This window comes from Anoplopoma fimbria, chromosome 23 (assembly GCF_027596085.1).
Source record: "Anoplopoma fimbria isolate UVic2021 breed Golden Eagle Sablefish chromosome 23, Afim_UVic_2022, whole genome shotgun sequence".
Classification (NCBI taxonomy): domain Eukaryota; kingdom Metazoa; phylum Chordata; class Actinopteri; order Perciformes; family Anoplopomatidae; genus Anoplopoma; species Anoplopoma fimbria.
Genome location: NC_072471.1, coordinates 16,018,837 through 16,041,012, shown reverse-complemented (window position 1 = coordinate 16,041,012; position 22,176 = coordinate 16,018,837). Strand labels below are relative to the sequence as shown.

Sequence of the window (22,176 nt, the reverse complement as noted above, 5' to 3'; positions counted from 1 at the left end):
AGTTGAGTAACCGCACAGGCCACCAAACAGAACCAAAAACAGAGACAATTTACATGTTTATAGATTTATTTTTAACTCAAGCCCTCCTTTTACCCATTCATACATTAAAACCTTGCAGGCACCACAGACTCATGCATGCTGGCAAAATTATCAAACATAACAGAAGTACCAACAAAAACAAAATGAGAAAGATGTTTCACACTGCTTGTGTCTGAATCACCAGACGAGGATGCAGTAAATGGGGAAAGTACAGAATCTGTAGGGAGAAAGATGAAAGGGTATGTGGCAAGAGACTGTACACAGTAGTGGCAGCAGCAGTGGGGGCATGGCTGGGCGGTCACCATGGGCTCTCTAATTCTTTCGTAAGCTGACGTCGGCGCTGGTCAGCAACGGCGACAGTGACGTGTTCTCTGATGCGTCTTCTCTCTTCAGAACCAGGAAAGCCTCGCGACTGATACCCAGCAGCTCTCGGAGGCCGCTGTTCTCCAGCTAAGATACACAAACAGAAACAGGTGAAATAATACCACAACTGCTACCGCTACTTCTAATACTGCCAATGTGAGCCTGGCTTTTCATTTAAGGCGGCATCAATCAATGCACATTTGCACGTTGGTGGCTCCAAATCAATCACATCACCATATATACCATCAATTTTGCACATATTAGAAAAAAGTTAAAAAAAAATTGGCTTAGAATCTTTCTCTCAAGTTTTGATTCATGTCCCTACCTTGTAACATAATTTAATTTGGACAACTGTTAGAAGTACACGTGGAACAGATCAGGGCATTTTCTTTTACCTCTAGCTGTTTAATCCTCTCCTCGTCTTCACATATTCGTCCCTCGTCCACCTCTATCGCCTTCCTCATCACAGAGGCCATCTCATTGATCTTGTCTATGTGTGCTTGCATTTCCTACAAAGATGAAAAAGAAAAACAGACATTGGATTAGTGGGTAGCACAATTTAAAAAAGTATTAAAAAAAATAGTATGACATTCTTAACCAGCTGACACGTTTTTTTCAGTTTACAATCACGTTTCCCATGTAATCCCCCAACTAACCACGCACTTAAAGAAAGATTAAGTGGGCCTCACTGACCGTGGTGTGCTGCTCCTTCAGCTGTGTCACGATGGTGGGGTCATCTCTCTTGCTGGCCATTAAGAGCCTGAACACCTGCTCCCTGTATTTGGTCATGATGAGCTCTAACGCAGACTGGTGTTCTTCTAACGACGTTCGTAGCTCTGCAAGAAGAGTAAACACAGGGTTGTAGAAGACATCAATACAGAAAATATATAGATAACATCTGTCAACTTCATGTTCCCCTGCTGCGATTAGATTCTCTGTGGTTGTGACAAACAGGAGACGATTTAAAAAATTGCATGATGGATGTCATGTTTTTCCTGAAACAGACCATCCCAAAATAAGAATAACGTCACAAATGAAATGCCAACCTTTGTTTTCCTGCTGGAGATCTCTGATCTGACGGTTTTCCTGTTGGATTCCTAGGACCAGACTAGAACGAGGACGATGTCGCGCTACCTGGTTCAATGAGTCAATCTCCTCCTGGTACTGCCAACAAGAAACCACCTCCCGTTAGACAACTGGAAGATTTCTGTCTAACATTTTACACAGCCCATAATTCACAATGATTTACGCCTTACACTTATTGTCATCAGTACGCCAATGTTAGTTTTTAGTAATTACACTTTGAATCATCTATAAAAAAAGAACATTCATATTTAATTGGCACCAACATTATGTGATACCATACCTGTTGCATGGCTTCCACGCGCTTGTTTAGCGATGTTGTCTGTTCGATTAACATCTCAGCCGCGTTGTCATGGTTACGTAGCCTCTCCACTAATGACTTGGCATCTGCCAGGACCTTTTCTAAGGTACAGTTCATGCCTGAGGAAGTACAAGTCATCATTACTAGGAACTATATCGGTTTATTGACTACTGCATTCGACTTTTGATAGAAAAGAGTGGATTCCTTACTTTTTTAGGGTAATATTGCCATTAAGAGATGGGAAATATTTCAGGTAAAATCATTGTGTGCTGGGCTAATGTGTTCTCTTTCTTCCTGTCTCAATGAATGCTTCTACCTGATGATTGTTTCAAAATTCTTGCATAAAAACAGATTTATATCTATATGACTTGCCCAGCCCTCAGTATTGGAATTAACATGTCTTTACTTTGGACTTTATTTGGGCTTTTATCTTAAGCAATAAATTGGGGCAGATAAGGCACATTATGCCTCATCAAGCTATTCATTATATAACTTACTGACCAAGTGAAGAGTCACACAAACAGAAACTCCCCATGTGAAAATCTTTAGACTATGTCCAATTAGAGTCCCTCAAGTTAATACAACTAGAATGAATTGCTCAGTTCAATGTCCAGAATAAAGTTAATGACCTGACTTCTCAATAACTTACCAAAACAGCCTTTTTTAACTCGTTGCTAACCCTACTCCCCTTCTTTTAGTCACACATTGGATGTCAGCTGCTCTGTCAGCTTATTGGCTCAAGCTAACATTAGCTTGCTATAAGTGTTATATTAAGTTACTGGTACGCCATATTAGTATTAGCTGTAGTAAAGGTCATGGCAATGACGCAGTGTGTTTCTGCTTCAGTTAAATGATTGAGTGAGGTTTAAATGATGTGACAAGCAGCACAAACGCTAGTGTAAGCTAACTCATTAGCCGACGTACAACCCACCCTTCAGCTGTCACACAAACCCGCTTCAGGTTCAAACCACACACATGTCCTACCTGGTCGACCCACATTATAAATAGGTCTTCCTTACTAACTTTAGAAATGTAATTGAAGAAGAAGCTGTCGTACCTGGGGAATTCAAAGTGCAAGACATTGGAGTTTAGCTAGTCCGCTGTTACTTCCTGTTGATGTTTAGTAGCTAATATTAGCTACAGGCTAACAGTAGTCCCCATCAAGGGGCAAAAAGTAAGGTTAGAGGTTTAGAAGCAGTGCTATGCGAGGAGACGTCAGCAGACATGAACTATAAATTAGATTTTAACACTTTATTCGCTATAAAGTGAGTATTGCGATGATTTAAGTGGCTACAACTAACCTAAACGATAATATGCCAGGTAAAGCTTTCCAAGATACCGCCAAATCCCGCGAGGTTTTGGTGATACTAGGACACTCTCGCGAGAATATCAACGGGACTTTGTTATATTATAGAAAATATGGCGGACAGGCTAACGCAGCTCCAAGACGCTGTCAACTCGGTAAGACAAATTCTGGAGATCTTAAACATTAGCCTCGGAAAAATTACTCTATGTTTACTGGTCATGTCATTTGAAATGAGCAGCTTTTGTATCGTAGCCCCAGTATGTTCAGTGACGTTGTAAACATTGCTACCTCACCGGGTAGCTAACGACCAGGGGCCTGTAACGTCATCACACAAGTGTAGCTTCAGGTTATATTGCACACAGTCAGAAACATGTGTTACAGTATTGTCTTAAAACATGTGAACCTCAAAGTGACGCAAAGCCACTGGGTTGCTGACTTGCAGCGTCGATAATTATGCTCAATAACATATAACGTAATAGCTTCATGCATGAAATGAAGTACAATCCACATGGTGTTGTTTTGTGTGTCCAGCTTGCAGATCAGTTTTGTAATGCCATCGGCGTCCTGCAACAATGTGCGCCTCCTGCCTCCTTCAGTAACATCCAGACAGCTATCAACAAAGATCAGCCAGCAAACCCGACCGAAGGTGAATGAATTGTTTTCTCATTTTCTTATCGTCATTATTTACTTCTGTGTCTTCTCTTTGATACATCATGCCTCTCAAAATGTCAGCTTAACTTTGATAAACCAGTCAACTTTTGACTTGACTGATCAAATTGATGGGGTACTGCCAGATGTGATCGTTAATCCATAACACATAAAATGTTATTGGCATCATTTACACCAACCCAAATTATATTTCTCTATTAATTAACACTGTCTTCCTCCCCACTTAATATTAACTCTCTTATGTGCTTGCTAACGACTTACAGGTTAGAGATACATGTTTAACAATAAGCTTACATTTTTCCCTTTTACTATTTTTTTTATCTCTATCCAGAATATGCCCAGCTATTTGCAGCCCTGATTGCCAGAACAGCCAAAGATGTGGATGTACTAATCGACTCCCTGCCCAGTGAGGAGTCCACGGCAGCTCTGCAGGTCAGCACGTGCACAAGCAACATTTTCAGACATTTCAGTTACATATTCCATGATAAACAAATAGAAAAGCCCAGCTAGTTATTCTATCTTTTAGTCAGCAGAGGGAGCCAAGTTAGAGCTTGTACAGCTGCTTTTCACAATTTCACAAGGAAAATGATGTCTGCTCATGGGTATAAAGTAAATAACCAAATGATTACAGTCAGTTTTCTTTCTAGGAATTAATTGTAAGAATCCTAGAGGTCAGTAATATACTCCTGGATGAACATATTTTGATTACTGACACGTACACAATCAGATTATTACTTAGGGTTTGATCAATTAAAGTGGCTATTCTCAACCACTCAGTCGGAGCACCATCTAGTAGGCCGCAGAGGTAATGCTAAATAATTTCACAATAAAAAAACATAGTAGAGATTATTTAAAATATTAATAAAAAGTAAACAATGCACAATTTCAATATCCAGTTACCTTTGAATATAACCAAGCCAATCACTACAAATAACCAGTTAAGGTATGATGTGCTTTGCTACTGTAAGCCAGCTAACGTTTTCTCTGATGCTTTGACGTAAAATGGATAGTTTTTTAAAATAAAAAAAGGGATGTGGGAGACAACCTTGCTCCACTTAAAGCTCCAAAGCATATGGTGAAGGAATATGACCCTGAACCCATTCAATTTTGATTCATAATGGCAGGCAGTGAAAGGTGAGGGTAAGCAGAAAATTGATATTGTTCATTGCAGCTGACAGTGGAATCACACGTATAGACATCCCTGGTTTTTTTTTTTCTCTTTGGCTTTTTATGTTTGTTTGTTTTTTTCCTTATTCTGGAAGGTGGTCCTCTGAACATTTTTAACAGTCAGAAGTGGGCTTCAAATGCCCAAAAAATTGAGTTCCCGTGATTTAAGGAGACTCTGTGTAGATTCTGAAAATGTCCTGCAGTTATTGAAGGGCAAATGAGAATGCTTGTGATGGGCTCTGAAATTCAGATGCAAAAACTTCTCAGGAGAATATTTAAAGAATGTTTCTCAGGGTCGGTCAGGTTTTATGAGGTACCTTTTTAAGTTAATTTTCTTATTTTCCCTACAAAGGAAATAGAGAGGAAAGGTTGCTGCTGTATAGGTTTAGAAAAAGAGTTTGATTCAGGCACACAAGAAAGCAGAGACCAAGACTATCACTGCTGGACTCCTCTCTTGGGTTAGGGTTATGAGAGGACATGTGAGGACACTTCCCATAGCTGTCCTCACTTTACTCTCTCTCTAAATAATCACACGATGTCTGAAGCTCTGTCCAACATAAAGATTGAACGGTTGAGCACTTTGTTATTCCTAGTGGGAGATTGCAGCCAAGTCACGCATGAATTCCAAAACAAACAACAAAAGGAGACTGAAAGAAGTAGAAAATAACATTAATAAGAACATAAATTAATCTAATTCTAAGCTAAACTAAAAAAACAAACAATGCAATAACGCTAAATACATACAAAGGTAGTGCCTGGTAATATTCTTAACATGCTTAGGGCAAATGTTGTTGGTACCACATATTGTTGTGTTGCCACAGGAAGGTTCTTCATTGGAGTTTCTTACATGAGTGCTGGAAATACCTGAATAGTGAATCTGTATCTATATATACAGTTGTGATGTGTGACGTGTGGCATGAAAGTGTGACACAATATGGTGTTTGGTGACAAGATTTCATATGTCCTCCAATAAAAAAAGCAAAGTACAAGGGCCTCAAAACTGTACTTGAGTAGCTTAAATGTAATAGGGCACAATGTTCTTCATAGGTCTAGCCTCTACATTTTGATCCCAAAGTGCAAACCAGATTGATGCATTTAACTTTTAAACCCCCTAGAATATCTTGTAGGAAACACTGCAACATATTCCACTCTCTCTTTCCTGTAAAAAGGCAAAGATTAAGTCATCAATAACTGTCAATTCAACAACTAAGTAGGGAAATTATCAGCTGCAGGTAAATATATCAAGTGACTGATTGATTTATTTTCTCTCTTCAAAGTGATACGTTTTCCATCCTGGGCAGTCAGTCTATGTTAAATTGATTAAAACTAACTGGTAGCTTCTTCTCTGGACAACAACAAACCTACAACCATTGATCAGTTAAGCAGAGTTTGACGCAGAAACGGACAGTAACGGAGGGTGAATGATGTTGCAGTGTAAGAGCTGGCAGTCTGTAATGTTTACTTATGCTTGGTTCATTTTAAAGGCTTGTTTGTATATATTAAAAAAAGATTTACACTTTCGCATCAGTCATTTCACGGACAGAAATCACCGCCTCATATCATTCTAAATATAGTATGATCCCTCTCATCAGGCGGCCAGTCTGCGGCAGCTGGAGGAGGAGAACCATGATGCAGCAGCTCGTCTGGAGGAAGTGGTTTACCGCGGCGATATGCTGCTGGAGAAGATCCAGAGTGCCCTGGCTGACATCGCACAGTCTCAGCTCCGCACACGCAACGGAGCACCGAGCCAGCCCTCACCGGCCGAATCCTGACCCGCTGTGTACATAACGCAGTCCTGGACTCTTTATTTTCACCCTCAGACATCAGCTGCGAACCTCAAAACACTCAAAGAATATATCTGTAAAGGAAATGCGAGGCTACGTACGGTCAATGAAACATCATTTGGTTGCTTGGCAATGTTATTGTCACACAGCAGCCACTGTTCTCACGGCAAACGCACACGGAAAAATGTGTCTTCATGTACACGCAGTTCTGTATATGGACCCTTCTGCTGATTCAAAAATATGTCTCATAAAGACTGGTCTGAATGTGTAAATGGTCACTATGTCATGTTTTTTTAAAATTTCTATCTTGTATGTTGATCAAGTCTGTTTTTGTTGATATTTATGAATGAAATGATTGAAATTCTCGGTTTTGAGTATCTCCACTGAAAAACCTCTCGGAACTCTTCAGACCAGTTAACAAACCCACTCAGCTCACTGCACCTTTTGTTTTGGTTTTTTTTTAAATAAAGTTTGAACAAATACTTTGGAGAGTTCAGCTGTTCAAACTTCTTGTACCTTTTAAAAACTGATATATATATTTTTTTTCATATGTTTTCTTTGGGGCGGGGCGCATTAGAAGAAGCATTTTTATATTTTTAGACCACAAAGGATGTTTATGGTTGAGGTCAGTGCTAACAAGCACTCTTATCAAATTTATTGGAAAAATTACTAAATTCATATCCAGAATGCATGCACCAGTTTTATTTTATAGTCCTTAATCATAAACAGCTGTGGGGCCTTTTTTGGACACTTCTGTCCTAACTTGATGTTTGTTTATCATGCTACAATAGCTCCACATATTTCATCAAAGAATCACTCAAATGATGATGAATCATGACGTGGCAGAAAGTAAGAAGTCTACAAAATGACATGATGAATGATGCACTCAGTGCCTCTGTTCATTCTTGGTGAAATGATCTAATTTTCACAATGAACACACTTCTGCTTTCTAACATGCTGGTGCTGCACAGTTAGAACCTCTTCATAATGTGAAACACGTTTTTAGGAACTAAGCTTTTAATATATTTCATGACATTTGAGAGGATTTTATAAGTAAGATTAAAATAGCTTGGGGAAAAGCTGCTGAGGGGTAAAATATGGAAGAGAGCTGCTGATGAGTCTGATATATACATATAAGGAACCATAAACAATTTAATATTCAGTATATGAGAAATCAGAAAATTCCAGGTGGCAAACACAACAAAAAAACGCTTTTAAGACAATCCGGTGTCATTTGTGTTTTTTAGGGGGAGGGAAAGCCTGGCCATTAAATTGGATAATTCATGTTTTTTTTATGATATCAAAATCCCTTGTAACCTTTTTTAAATGAAGTCTCTAAAGAATAAGAAAAATACCTTTTTATAAGTATATGTTTTCTAAAGCTGAAGCGGCCTGAGAGGAGCCGAGTGGTCCAACACTCATCTACAGAAAAGGAAAATACATAATAATGCCTCAGTTATTAAATGTTGTTTATGTAATTTATTTTAAATTCTATAAAATAGCCGTTGTATCTGCTCTGACAGTCTTACAAAAATAGGGAAACTGAATAGGGGGAAAAAAAAGTATTTGGTTGAACTGTTTTTTACCATTTTTTTAAAATATAGCCATAATTATTTCTTCACACAGCAGTGGTGTGGCGTGTGGACTTAATTTCACTCAAATCAAAATGTGGTTCAGTGGTCTGAGTCCAGGCTGCAGCCCAGAGAGTTTATAGCCCAAATCTAAATATAGGTGCTGTGTCACAGCTCAGTGGGACTCATGTGAGAAATATAAAAACAGCCTTGTCTGCTGGACACCACACCCAGACGTGTTAGCAGGGCACACCCACCTCTGTGCATGTTGACATCATAGCTATCACAGTAAAAACACTCAAATAAGGAGATTTATGGCCTAAACTGCTTTTTCCCATCAACACAAGTTTGTTTTGGGAGTTTTGTTTTCTTCTTTTTTTCAGCTGTAATTAGTTTTCTTTTTGTATTTACTGCATACACCTCTACTTTTTCGTATTGATTAATAGGAAAGATTAAGGTAAATCCATTTCCAAGCATCCTTGCTGGGACAAATGGAGGAAACAAGTCAGTTTCCTATGGAATTTCTGGATTTCAACATTGAAAACAGTATCTGCCGTTTCTAGTTGTAACAATGAACAAGTGTTTAACACATTTTTGGCCAAACAAGCTGCAGTCATCTTGATATGGTCCACAATTGTTCTTAGATCCTGCCTTAATAGAAATATCTCTTTAAATATTCCCAGAAATTAGATGTGGTCTTGTCGGTTTGTAGTCTCTGTCATGATTTTGCTTTTAGGCAAAATTAGTCCTATCAAATGTTTATGGGTACAGATTACAGTTTTGTATTTGTATAGTAGTTACATTGTATTGTTATCATTTCTATATGTTTGTTTTCTTCTGTAAATATCTCTTGGGCAATATTGCAATAAAAAAAACAGCAAATTGTAGTCTCGGTCACAGTGTGACCTTTTATTGACCTTAGATAGCCTCTTATAGTTCACATGTCATGTGTGAAGAAACTAACTCATTTACAGTGTTGTTTGCGACATATGATTCTAACATAGTATCATAATAAATGTAGTCATTTCTTTAATAGTTTGCACTAAGCATTACCAATAACGTTATGTAACAAAACGTACAACTCCTATAGCTACAATCCAGCCTTTCATAGCTGCAGATGCTTGCTAGGCAAATGAACCTGCGTCCTGGAACGCAACTCTCGCGGGGCGGCGTTAGATCTTCCCATTGGCTGACGAGCACGTCATTCTCGTGAACGTCGCTCATATGATTGGCCAGTGGAATCTACACGCCCCTTTCCTCCCCGGTGATTGGTTCTTGTCGCCGTTACGTGACGTAGCGTCTGATGATTCCGACGGTCCCAGGAAGCCCCGCTGCTTATTTCATATATATCTTGTTTTAGCCATAAAGGCGGTCGAAGCGCTGAGATTCGAGGTCGGGGAGTACAAATGCAAAAAGCGAAATGATTTTAAATTATTTCAGGCTAGCTTGCTGTCAACGTCAGCGCACATGTGTTATGATTTGGCGTTGATATCAGCGATGTTTACTGTGCAGCCTGATAAGTTCCTCTGAAGGGTGGCCGGTACCTGGAGCCTCTGGCCGTCCACTGCCTTAATACTAGGCACACAATCACCTATATTTCTCTTATATCGTGGGGTGGCGGCAAGCCAATAATTGACTCTGGAGCAGGACACGGAGGTGAGTGAAATATATCTATATCTCCTTAAGAATGCTCTTTATTTGTAAACCTTAGGGTTTTTAATGGAAGGTGCCAGACGGAAATACAGTGTGCCATGCAGCAGTGGTGTCAGATAGAGGTTTTATTTAACATGGTGGCACAAAAAGTTTCAATGAAGGTGAGTTTATTGTGTATTTACATCGATGCGTGCAGGTGGATGAGCACTACAGCTACGTCACGCATCACACGTACAAAGGAGTAAGTCATACATTGACATTTATTTTGCCCACTTTAACTTTGAAAAAACATTGGCAAAACACACCTGCCAATATATTTAAAAAACGTATTTAGTGGAGTATTTTTGTTTTACTACTGGAAAAACAAACACTGCGAATTAGTGTATATATATATATTTATATAACGACCATATTTCCTTATTATGTGTAAAATTATACTGCATAATGTCAGGGATACTACTGAGTAATTGTTAGACACCATTAGGTTCCCATTACAAGAATGTTAAGATGACTTTAATAAAACGGGGAAATAGAAAATAGACAATATATGTTATTTTTGTTATAGGTGTGTGTGTGTGTGTGTGTGTGTGTGTGTGTGTGTGTGTGTGTGTGTGTGTGTGTGTGTGTGTGTGCTTGAGCGCCTATTCCTTTCTCTGACGTCATGACTGAGTCCTTTCATTCAGGACGGAAAGGGTTTCCTGTCCAGTCACTTACAGTACTTGTAGGGTGGAGTGTGTGTGTGTGTGTGTGTGTGTGTGTGTGTGTGTGTGTGTGTGTGTGTGTGTGTGTGTGTGTGTGTGTGTGTGTGTGTGTGTGTGTGTGTTTCCAGATATATGGAAATATACGCATACACACACACATCTGAGCTTTAAACTGTTTTTTATTCATAGTGACCAAATCCTTTGATTTGTATTTGTTGATTGTAGTTCTGGTCTGACAGATTTTGTCCCCAGTTTCAGGCTGCATGCCTTAGTCTCCAAACAGTGAGCTTGCTTTTAAAGTGCCGTCCTTATAAGTGCCTGAGCGGTGTCGCCTTGTTTGTTTAGCTAAGGGGTGGATCTGGAGAACTTCAAGAGAACAGAATCCCTTCAAACTGAGCTAAAGGCCCCAGCTTTTTCCACCTTGGTGGGGAAACGAGCCCAAAAACGCATCCAAGTCGAGTGTGAACATTAAAGGGGAGCTAGGGCCATTTTTTAATATTCTCATACGTCACTCTTATGGTCTAAAATAATCCAAAAATATAAGTAAACATGAACAACTCTTTCCCAAGTGCTAAAACTCAAATTTGTGATGTCACCAGGTACTATAAAAAAGACAACAAACCAAATCAGTCTCCCATTTATTGTCTATGGAGCGGCTCCCCACTTTGTACTTGATGTCATGACAAGTTTAAGTCTCTCCGTTAATTCCATTATTTAGTTTCAGCTCTGTACAGCAAACTGGTAGACCAGGGACACATATGATAATAATAATAGTTTAAGCTTTGATTAAATAAAGTTTCTAAATTTAGGTCACAGTCGATAGCCTTTAAATGTTTTATCGACACAGACCAGTGATAGCATTCTGTGATGAAACATTATTTAATAGCTTAAATCAATAGTTGCAAACAACGGACGACAGTGAATATAATGGAGCATTTAGCAACTAAAGAGCAAGATATGTTACTCCGGAGTTGGTAGGGACCAAAAACGGAGCAAAAAGGAGAGTCAAGCATGCGTCTGTGTCAAGCATTTATGGTACCTACCTACAGTACGTAAGCTGGCTTTGGAGGTACATAGAGGTGATGTGCATCTGCTTAGAAATGTGACATTACATAGCGCTCACATAGGCTACTTGAGTGAGACCATAAGGACTGTAATTAACGTGCTTGTGCCGCTTTGTGCTTGATCAAGATTGTTATATTATCATTGATTATCAGTGGTGTCTCCCTTTCACGCTGAGCTTCCTTGGAATGTTGCGCTCATCTGCACAGACCTCAGTAACTCAGCAACAGCTTTGTTTGTCAGTGTCCCTGTTTTCCATCCTAACAAAAACCTCCCAATCAAGGCAGTGTGCCGCAGTGATTCAGAGAATTTTCTCAGAAGTCAGGAAGCATCTTGTTGACGCGGCTGGGACGGGAAAAAGACCGGTGACTAGACAAAACATGGGGTCCTATCTCAGAGCTGCAGGGCTGTATTATCTCTGCGTGAGCTAATCAAGTCCATTCATAGCTGTCTGATGGCGTTCTGCAGAACTTTTGATGAAGTACACACGTCCACCCTCTTCCTCTTTGTCTCTATTGCGTATGTTAAAATCTGCTCAAGTTGAGATTCAGAAAATTAAACTTCCCCTCTTTGTGCTTACTTTTATTTATTTCACATCATCATTAATGCTTTGTTTTTATTCAAACAACGTCTTACTTCTTGTTTCTTCTGCTCTCTGGGGTTTTAATTCCCCCCCACACGAGTTCTACACATCAAATCCAAGATGTCAATATGTGCCGTTCTAGAGAAAGGTAGTTCCCATGAATGAGGACCTTAGTGCTGTGCTGACGTGAACAAGAAAGAATGACTGGCCTCCTCAGGTGACTTTTGTTTTAGAATCATTCTTTGTCAGTTTGATATTATCAGAGATTAGTAAAGATGCAAAGGAATGCATACTCAGAAAGATCAGAGGAGATTTCACTGACTAGTTCTCGGAATGCAACCTGCAGACCGCGAGCCACCCAGCACATGACTCCCTGTCCCCGTTCTGGGGGTCACAAGCATATTTTAGTACCTGGGATCCGACTCCTGTCAGTGATCTGCTCCAGAGCTGCACTCATTGAAATGTAAAATGGAAAGCACTTGGTTACCGTGTAACTTCCGATGATATTTTGAATTTGAAAGTCTAAAAGGACTTCATCAATATTATATTTAAAGGGGAACTCAACCGATTTCACAAGTTAGTATAGACAGTTAATTCATCATACATAAATAGTCGTACTCAGCGTGTAAAAACAGAAGAATTAATGTTTCTGGACGGGACTTTTTTAAATCTGAAAAAATAACCTTTGAAAGACATAGGTAATTGCCAGATGTGGAAGGTCTAGTGAAAGATGCTAAGAAATTGCATTATGGGAAGTGTAGGATTCAGTGTTTTTTGGAGTTTGACACATACAAGGTAATAAAAGTCATAATATCTTGGCCTGTGTTGCTTTGAATTTTTATTCAGCAATATGTAGTATTTGCCAAATGAAAAAAATTCAGGAATTCTTTTGGAAATAATTATTCATTCTAAATTTGTGAGGCTGATTTTGTATGCCATAGAAAAAAACGCCATAGAAATAAAAAAGGCTGAGGAATGACTTACTCTCTTTAAGTTTAACTCAAAAGCAGCTGAAAGCTTTGACTTCACGTGATTCTCCCTGGGAGGAGATCATAAGGTAGTTTATAACCATCACTTTATTTTTGCAAATAAATCTTTCTTTACTGTGGTGTCTCCTATTCAGTTTTCGGTCAAAGACTCGGGGGTCTGCTTTGGTTGTTTAATGAATTGATGAATTGGTTCACTGTGCATGCAGAGCCTGCATCTCACGCACCAAGAACCATTAAATCGGGGAAAATCATGTTCTATCAGACAGACTTTTTCCTTGTATATATTAGTCATGGGAAATGATAACCATGCAAGTTTTCCTTTTGTATCAGGCAGCAAGAAAGTTGCAAAAGCATTACCTGTTTGAGTTAATGTGCCTTACTTGACATTGCACATCCTGAGATGTGACTATTGCGCATGTGCACATTGCAGTGTCGACGCTTAAACGATACATCATGGCGCCCTACATCAGGTATTATAGAGGACAGAAACACAGGTGGCACAACTTATTAGATTCCACATTGCTGTGTGGTTTGGTGTGCGTTTAAGTCCTCAAGGTAAAATTCCTCTCTGATGGGTGAGAAGATTTTATGGAGGACTGAATTGATTTTCTATCGTCTTGCAGGATAGTGTGGCCATGACGGGAGAGACTGCAGCCGCCCTTCCCATGAGCAACCACACCCGAGAGAGGGTGACTGTGGCTAAGCTGACGCTGGAGAACTTCTACAGCACTCTGCTCACCCAGCACGAGGAGCGGGAGATGAGGTGAAACATCCCCCTGGACTCGAGGACCATGTGATTAGATTTTGCTGGTCACAAGTCACCGTGACCTCACGCACAAACTCGTTTTAACTCTTAAGTTCATTTAAAGAATTCATATGCTAAATATGACAATTTCACGCAAACGTCTAATGGGATCAAATGATGAAGTGGTGACATTTTGGACAGACGTAAATGTAAACTGCAACATGGCGGAGGCAAACAAAAGCGAGGGGTTAATTCTAGTTTTTTGTTGTTTTTTTGGTTCGTATTTATTTTGAAAGCGCAATGTCCGATGGTGTAATCCCATCACTCACTCAGTCAGGGCCTCAAACAACTTTTACCACAGGGTCACCTCAGTCACTCCCTACGTGCAAATGTAGCTGTTGTTTAAAGCATCCAGTGTCACGCCATCTTCTGTAAAGGAAACAATACAGCATGGGTTCATCTCATGCGTGAGCACAACAAAGGGCGTCTCATAATCTGCCTCTTGTGTTCCCACATTACCTGAAAGATGATCTGTAGTCCAGGTTACATGGTAAAAGACAGCTGGCTCACTGTTTACACCCCCCGCACGAACATTTTCAAGATCTGTTTTAAGTAATATTATCATTCCTCGTCACTCGTTTATTGTAAAGTAACTGGAGGTACGTTTCTTTTGCCGTTCAGCCCTTACTCCGATTTTCTTTGTGTGTAATACATTGTATTCTTCACAGGCAGAAAAAGCTGGAGAAGGCCATGGACGATGAGGGTTTGCCAGATGAGGAGGTACAGTTTGCTTCGGCTTCTCGTTTAGGAACCTCAACACGTTGCAAAAAAATAATAATCTTTTTTTGTCTCGCAGAAAGTAATGCGCCGCTCGCAGCATGCCCGTAAGGAGACCGAGTTCTTGCGACTGAAGCGGACGCGACTTGGCTTGGATGACTTTGAGTCCCTTAAAGTTATCGGACGTGGAGCTTTTGGAGAGGTACGGTGGAAGAGAAGCCTGGAAAAGCTCTTAATTATAAATAGAGTGAAACAATTTCTTTGCTCTTTTATCAAAGCTAATCCCATTTGAATTCATCAAGCACTCATCTGTGATGTCGTCTCCCTCAGGTCCGTTTGGTGCAGAAGAAAGACACGGGGCACATTTATGCCATGAAGATTTTGAGAAAAGCCGACATGCTGGAGAAAGAACAGGTCGGCACCACAGTTTTCAGGATGTTGAAGCTGCTCCTGCTGCATTCGTGCTCTCGTATCATAGGCGTCTTACGCTGTCTTCTGTCTCCCTGCAGGTCGCCCATATCCGGGCAGAGAGGGATATTCTGGTGGAGGCAGACGGCGCCTGGGTGGTGAAGATGTTCTACAGCTTCCAGGACAAGAGGAACCTCTACCTCATCATGGAGTTCCTGCCTGGAGGTTTGCACGGATAACTCAAGATCGATTTGTTAGACCCGAGCATTTGAGGACAGACAAACATGTTTTGTGCCAAAATGTTGTTCCAACCTCTGCCCTTGTTGCCAGGTGACATGATGACCCTGCTGATGAAGAAGGACACTCTGTCCGAAGAGGCCACCCAGTTTTACATCGCAGAGACGGTCCTGGCCATCGACTCCATCCACCAGCTGGGCTTCATCCACAGAGACATCAAACCAGACAACCTGCTGCTGGACTCCAGGGTGAGACACAAGGACAGACCCACGCACGCTTCCCGGCTGTCGGTAAAGGCCCACAGCGTGGTGTGGGGACATGGTGACTTAGCGAGTGTTCATTTGCTCACAGGGACACGTGAAGCTGTCAGACTTTGGCCTGTGTACGGGACTGAAGAAGGCTCATCGCACAGAGTTCTACAGGAACCTGACGCACAACCCACCCAGTGATTTCTGTGAGTTCAAAATCTGATAATCACAAGAATAGCCAGACAGTCATGAAACTAGATACATATTGATGTGCACTATAATAAGTGGTCACGTCCAGAGACACTGCTTTGGTCTTACAGTAACTACTTATGTGATCACTCGCTTTTCCTCTCTTTACTCTCCTGCGTCTTGCAGCATTTCAAAATATGAACTCCAAGAGGAAAGCAGAAACATGGAAGAAGAACCGGAGACAGCTGGTAAGCCATTTTACTAAATGAAAGAAGTGCATACTAAGCACAGGAGTAAGTATTGAGCACATACTGGCAGGAAGATGCAGAAGAAGAAAAGATCAGAAATTGAACTCCCTGTTTTTGGCAAAAATTGACACCGCAGCCTCTAAATCCTGGATAACTTAATATAAATGATTAACCTGAGTGGAACATGTTTGACTAGTCGGTTTAACTGGTTGAATTTAATTATTTTTAATAAATATATTCAAACCCGGAGCCCTCACCTCTTATATTTCTGTAACTTTCAGGCGTATTCTACTGTGGGAACGCCGGACTACATTGCTCCTGAAGTCTTCCTGCAGACGGGATACAACAAGCTGTGTGACTGGTGGTCTCTGGGTGTCATCATGTACGAAATGCTCATCGGTAAGGATGCATTTGTTTGGATGTAGGACAGACAAAGGGAGGTGAATGAAATACATATGGAAAATGGAATAATGTGTGAAATGTCTTGAAGGGATACTTTGATTTATTTGAAGTGGGGTTGTATGAGGTACTACTTCATAGTCAGTGTATGATCTACAGTAGATGGAGTTGGAGAAACAGACAGGAGTAGAGTTCTGGCACAGGAGCTAAGCAGTGTAATGCTGTGGACGGGGGCCAGCAGCAAGCTGCTTTTTGCCACCTATAAAAAAACCACTATATTTAGAATATGTTCACCACTCTACGTCGTCACACAGCCCTTTCTGACGGGGAAATGAAGCGGTTATCTCTGCTCTCTTCAAAGCTGCAAGACTACTTTGACAAAAAAAGTATTTTTCCCTGGCAGAACACAGAAGTTGCTGGTCTACCGCTGCCTCGATTGGTTGGTTAGTTAGTTAGCGTTATTGTTTAACTTTGGTGTTTTTAAAGGGTTAGTTTAGATTCACCAAAGTCACACAATGACACAAGCAAACTAACCGATTGAGGCAGCCGTAGACCAGTAACTTCTGCCAGTTACAATTACAGTTTTTTAAAGGTGTCTGGTTGCTTTGAAGAGGCCATAAATGGATATAAGATAAGATATACTTTATTGTCCCCAAGGGGGAAATTGTGCTTTAAGACTGTAACGGATGTAACTGCAGTTCACAACCCCGTCTGGAAGGGCTGTCTGACGGAAAGTTAAGCAGGGAATATATTTAAAATGTAGCGTATAAACTGATGTTGATTTATTTTATTATTCTTTTTGTCTAAATTACATTTTGCTGCTCTCACTGTTTCCATTAGTACATTAATTTGCTCCTGTGCCGGTACCCCACAGTACAACCTAGTCAATTACAGTAGCTCATTTTCAACTATTATTTGACATGTCACATGGCAGATTGACACATGAATAAACCAACTGCTATCTGTGGACTTCTGCAGGTAGTATTGCCGTACCACCAGCTTTTTTTTTTTCTTTTGAATGTTTGTTGTCTGTGTTCAGGTTACCCACCCTTCTGCTCTGAGACGCCACAGGAGACGTACAGGAAGGTGATGAACTGGAAGGAAACCCTCGTCTTCCCACCCGAAGTCCCCATCTCGGAGAGGGCCAAAGACTTGATATTAAAGTATGTAAAGATGCGTTTTTATTTCAGTTTTCTCTCTTAACTATTGCGAGATCACAGGAAGGCAACGCGCTAAACATGTTGCTGTGGACAGTGAATAATTGTCCAAATACTTAAAAAGGTTGGGCAGTTATATTATCAGTGCTGTTTGTTTGTTCCAGGTATTGCACTGATGCTGAAAACAGGGTTGGAGCTGTGAGCGTGGAGGAGATCAAGAGTCATCAGTTTTTTGAGTCGGTCGACTGGGAACACATCAGGTATATGAACACTAAGCACCTTTTATAAACAACATCAATTTAGTGGCAATTTCAAATGTTGGTCTCATGTCTGAATCACCACTGAGTCACTTTAATTCAGTCAGGAAGGCAGTTTGAATAGGTAAATCATCATTCTGGTTATATGGGGGTGCTGTCTTATTTTACATAGAATTGTTTAATTTCTCCTAATAAATCTTGATTTATATCTTATGTGATTTAAATATCAGCCTATTAATAATACTGTTTTTGTAATTAAAGTTTTATTTATTTGAATATACATAGACGGTATTATTACTTTTTTTAGTTTTGATATAAAAATACTTGTGATAAATACACACATACAGTACCAGTCAAAAGTTTGGACACACCTTCTCATTCAACTACTTTGAAGAATCTAAAATATAAAACATATTCTGGTTTGTTGAGCATTTGTTTGTTTACCACATAATTCCATATGTGTTCCTTCATAGTTTGGATGTCTTCAATATTAATCTACAATGTAGAAATTTTTATATATATATATATATATATAAAAATATAAATAAAAAAAAAGAAAAACATTGAATGAGAAGGTGTGTCCAAACTTTTGACTGGTACTGTATGCATATATTCAGAATAAAAACAATAAACATTTAGCAATTACAGCAATACAACAAGATCATAACAGTGAAAACACATCAATGCTATGGTTGAGAAAGTATAGTATAATATCTGGAGAGAATTTACTTTTACATATATTAATATTACTGTTTATAAAAATGAGAAAATAACTCATGTGCTAGGCGTTAGCCTTGGAGAGGCAAAATAACAATAACATAGGGCTACTGTTTCAAAATCAAAGATTACATGTATTGATCAGAGCACCTGCATAACAGCGTAGCACTAAATATGTTTTTAATTTACAATTCTCCATCAAAATCAGAAGGGGGAGGCGTGTGGAACAGCTGTTTGCAGCTCTCTCTCTCTCTCTCTCTCTCTCTCTCTCTCTCTCTCTTGTGGACTGTTGTTTTTCTTCTGTCTATGATCGCTATAACAGGTAAAATAGAATTACTGTAGGGCCAAAAGACTATTTACAACCATGATAAGCAAGTAGGCTAAGAAACCATGTTGTGTCTGTTGGTCTGTTTGTCTGTCCATCTCCGCTCCGTTTCAGTACTATGGACAGCACTGCACCTCTACACAAAAAAACTGCGTCAATCAATGAGCAAATAACAAAAGAAAACGTTATTCATTGATCAGTCGCCAAGACTTGCGCAAGCAGATTCGAAGATGTAAAGTCTAAGTTGGGGACCCCCCTAACTTAACACATAGATTAAGCTAGCAATGTTATGTCCTCCATGTCTCGGCTCTTCTTGCATAAAAGGTAACCCTGCTTATGCATAGAACAGTTTCAGGAAAAAGGTCATTATTTAGCTTAATTAAAAAGGCCCATATGTTTAACACTTCTTATTTATACGTCCATCCTCTCTTCTCCCTCCACAGGGAGCGTCCCGCAGCCATCTCCATCGAAATCAAGAGCATCGACGACACCTCAAACTTTGACGACTTCCCCGAATCGGACATCCTTCAGCCAGGTTGGTCCAGTGAAATCCTCCACTAGCCGCACTGCAGGAAAACCAGGAAACATTAGCCTGGGGATCTGATTCTGATACAGCATGACTATAGATGAGACATGATAGATGATTGAAGCAGATTCTAAACAGTGATTACTCTCTCTATATTATAACAGATTTAAAGGGGCCTTTTCATTAACATGATGCAGACCCCTTCAATTGGCAAAATAATAACACCTCCTTTTGTTATGTGTTTATCAACAGCCAATGCGACAGAGCCAGACTTCAAATCGAAGGATTGGGTGTTCCTCAACTACACGTACAAACGCTTCGAGGGCCTGACTCAGCGAGGCACCATCCCCACATACATGAAGGCAGGGAAGGCCTGACACGGGGAGGCAGGAAAAAAAAAAAAAAAAAAAAGGACAGACGTTTACGGACACAGGGTCGGGCCACCGAGCCCCGCTGGTGCTGAAAGGCCGCGCCGTCGGGCTTCTCAGTATAAATTTAACCCTCATCACAAGTCATTTAGGTCTGCTCAGCCGCCGCAAGAACGCCAAGAGCTCTGAAATAAAGGAGCGTTACCGCATTACCTCGGTTGTTTATATCGTATACACGTGCCGTCTTTAGCCACAGCTCTCAGGCCAGCTCACTAACTAGGACACTAGATCAGCATATCTGCATGTACAGTCTGGAGAAGACGTTTCACTGGCCAGAGGCAACAGTGGGAACGAGGATTAACTGCTTTGACATCTTCACAGCGATAGTTTCTACTCTGGTGGCTAAATTAGCTCTGACCATTTCTAATACTGAAGACGAGCTCTAATCACTGTAGTCAGAATGATAAGTTAGTTAGAACAGGTACATCTCCTACTTGTTCTCGTCCATACCTTTACACCCTGCTAGTGGATTTTAAAGGAAAGTTCCAGCATGATTTTAAGGGTTTTGGCTCAATTTCAGCTTTGTATTTAGGAGAGACTCCCACTAACAAAGGCAGCATACATTTCAAAACGTAAAGTGTGAAAAATCTTCTCTTTAGGGTGGTGGTGGTAGTTAGCAATTGCTAGTTAGCAAAATGCTAGTGGATCCCAATGGAAGCGCAGTTAGCATCACAATATTCTGAGACAAATAGGAATGCTGAGAGGGTGAAGGGAAACAGCTTTGTTTTTATAAGCCTTCGCTTTTACAGGCTAGACACATTGTTAGCCCTGCTAGCGGTGTAGCTTTTACTATTAGATGAAGTGTAATAACGTCTATGTTCCCATAACTTTTCTTTTAGCACCGTCACAGGTCAAATAGTTTGTCCAATATTTTATTTTGTAATTATTATTTTATGACCAAAAATAACTCTTAAGCTAACAACTGACTTTCCCATCACCCCGAGCTGTACTAGTGCTAACGCTAGAGAAAAAGTGACAGGGAATCCTTTAAATCTGTAAATGTTTTATCGTAATAGTAGTATCATTATTTTTGCCTGTAATGGGGGTGATTGAATTGGAAGTGTCTAGCGGTTTTCAGTAACAATCAACATTAAAGGGAGAGAAAACTCCAAATACAAATCATGCTGGAACCCTCCTTTAAACATTACGGTGGTGGCGCACAGTGCAACTATGTGTCAGCTCTTTGGGAAAACTCTGCCTCTGGCGTTGCCTTGGCGCAGCTGCATTTCTCACAGACGCACGACTTGTTGCTAGGGAACGCGTCAAAGCAGTTTACCCTGTGCGTGACATCCGTTACTGTGGAGCGTTGCCCATTCACGCACATGCCGAGTGTGTCACTTCCCTTCAGAGCCAGTTGTGTTGTTTTTTCAGATCAGTGCTATGTCAGTGCTTATTTCTAACCAGCCAGAGGGCCGATCACGTCACTTCTTAGATGGACAAAACATGCAAAGTGCCTTGAAAATAGCAGATAAATATTTAAACAGATTTGTTAGCGATGTTATCAGAGGTTGTTAATTACTGTAAGAAATATTAAAGCTGTTTGAAGGAGGGAAAGCTGAAAGGTAAAGGGAAAAATTCTAAGCTTTATGAGTCAACTTGTGAGAAAGCAACAATTTTCTCTTCAAGCAAAAAGAAAGCTCTGATGTGTCAGGTATATTAGTGTCTGCAGAGTGATACAACAGGTGTGAAGTAATACAGGTGATGAAACAAAGGCAGTAAAGGTTAGATAATTAAACAAGGGGCTCATAAAAACGATGCCTCGAGGCAAACAACGATCAAAGTGTGTTTGTCAAAAATGAAACTGAAATAGAGATATAATAGGAATAGATTAACATTGTAGATATCTTAGACACATGTACGTTAGTTTCTTAAAATGTCTTTGTTTATTTTCTAGATGTATTTAATGTTATTTTCCCCCCTCCTCACCCTAAAAAGCTAATGTCAGGCCTGTTTTACTGAACAAAACATACCATTTAACCATCAAGTCTGCTCTAAAAATAGTAACCAAAGAACTCTGATCATCACACGTCGTCGATCTGAACTCAGGTTCAGATGTAGTGGTCGCTTACTGCACTCAACGTTAAACTACCTTCTGAAGAAAACACCATTCCACGAGAACTTGGCTACGGAATAATTCGCCATTTACATTTCTACGCTTGTCGGGAGATAATTGGGCAGAGACAGATGTTTCTGAGTTAGCACATCTGTTAAGTGTGTCAAAATGCAAGTAAAGCTATAAGTGTA

The 22,176-nt window shown here is 40.1% G+C and overlaps 3 protein-coding genes across 4 annotated transcripts; 2 read left to right on the top strand and 1 right to left on the bottom strand.

The window, feature by feature from the left end:
• Positions 1-57: 57 nt before the first annotated feature.
• On the bottom strand, positions 58-3,102 carry fgfr1op2 (FGFR1 oncogene partner 2). 2 transcript variants are annotated; one of them, XM_054624503.1, is made up of 6 exons: positions 2,844-3,102; positions 1,769-1,905; positions 1,449-1,566; positions 1,096-1,238; positions 798-911; positions 58-489 (listed from the first exon to the last, which is right to left on the bottom strand). In XM_054624503.1, the coding sequence occupies exons 1-6, from the start codon at positions 2,866-2,868 to the stop codon at positions 352-354; spliced, it is 675 nt and encodes a 224-aa protein (XP_054480478.1). In that variant the 5' UTR covers positions 2,869-3,102; the 3' UTR covers positions 58-351. The 2 variants fall into 2 exon arrangements, with proteins under 2 accessions (XP_054480478.1, XP_054480479.1); XM_054624504.1 differs by lacking the exon at positions 2,844-3,102 and adding an exon at positions 1,996-2,309.
• A 39-nt stretch (positions 3,103-3,141) lies between these two features.
• Positions 3,142-7,201, top strand: med21 (mediator complex subunit 21). Its single transcript, XM_054624505.1, has 4 exons — positions 3,142-3,247; positions 3,624-3,738; positions 4,093-4,193; positions 6,521-7,201. Exons 1-4 carry the CDS (start codon positions 3,206-3,208, stop codon positions 6,698-6,700), a joined length of 438 nt encoding a protein of 145 aa, XP_054480480.1. The 5' UTR covers positions 3,142-3,205; the 3' UTR covers positions 6,701-7,201.
• Positions 7,202-9,648: 2,447 nt separating this feature from the next.
• Positions 9,649-19,902, top strand: LOC129112379 (serine/threonine-protein kinase 38-like). The gene is made up of 14 exons (XM_054624457.1): positions 9,649-9,939; positions 13,895-14,034; positions 14,745-14,796; positions 14,873-14,995; positions 15,124-15,207; positions 15,303-15,426; positions 15,532-15,686; positions 15,790-15,892; positions 16,062-16,123; positions 16,405-16,522; positions 17,562-17,685; positions 17,844-17,939; positions 19,422-19,513; positions 19,757-19,902. The coding sequence occupies exons 2-14, from the start codon at positions 13,907-13,909 to the stop codon at positions 19,879-19,881; spliced, it is 1,386 nt and encodes a 461-aa protein (XP_054480432.1). The 5' UTR covers positions 9,649-9,939; positions 13,895-13,906; the 3' UTR covers positions 19,882-19,902.
• The last annotated feature ends 2,274 nt before the right edge of the window (positions 19,903-22,176 follow it).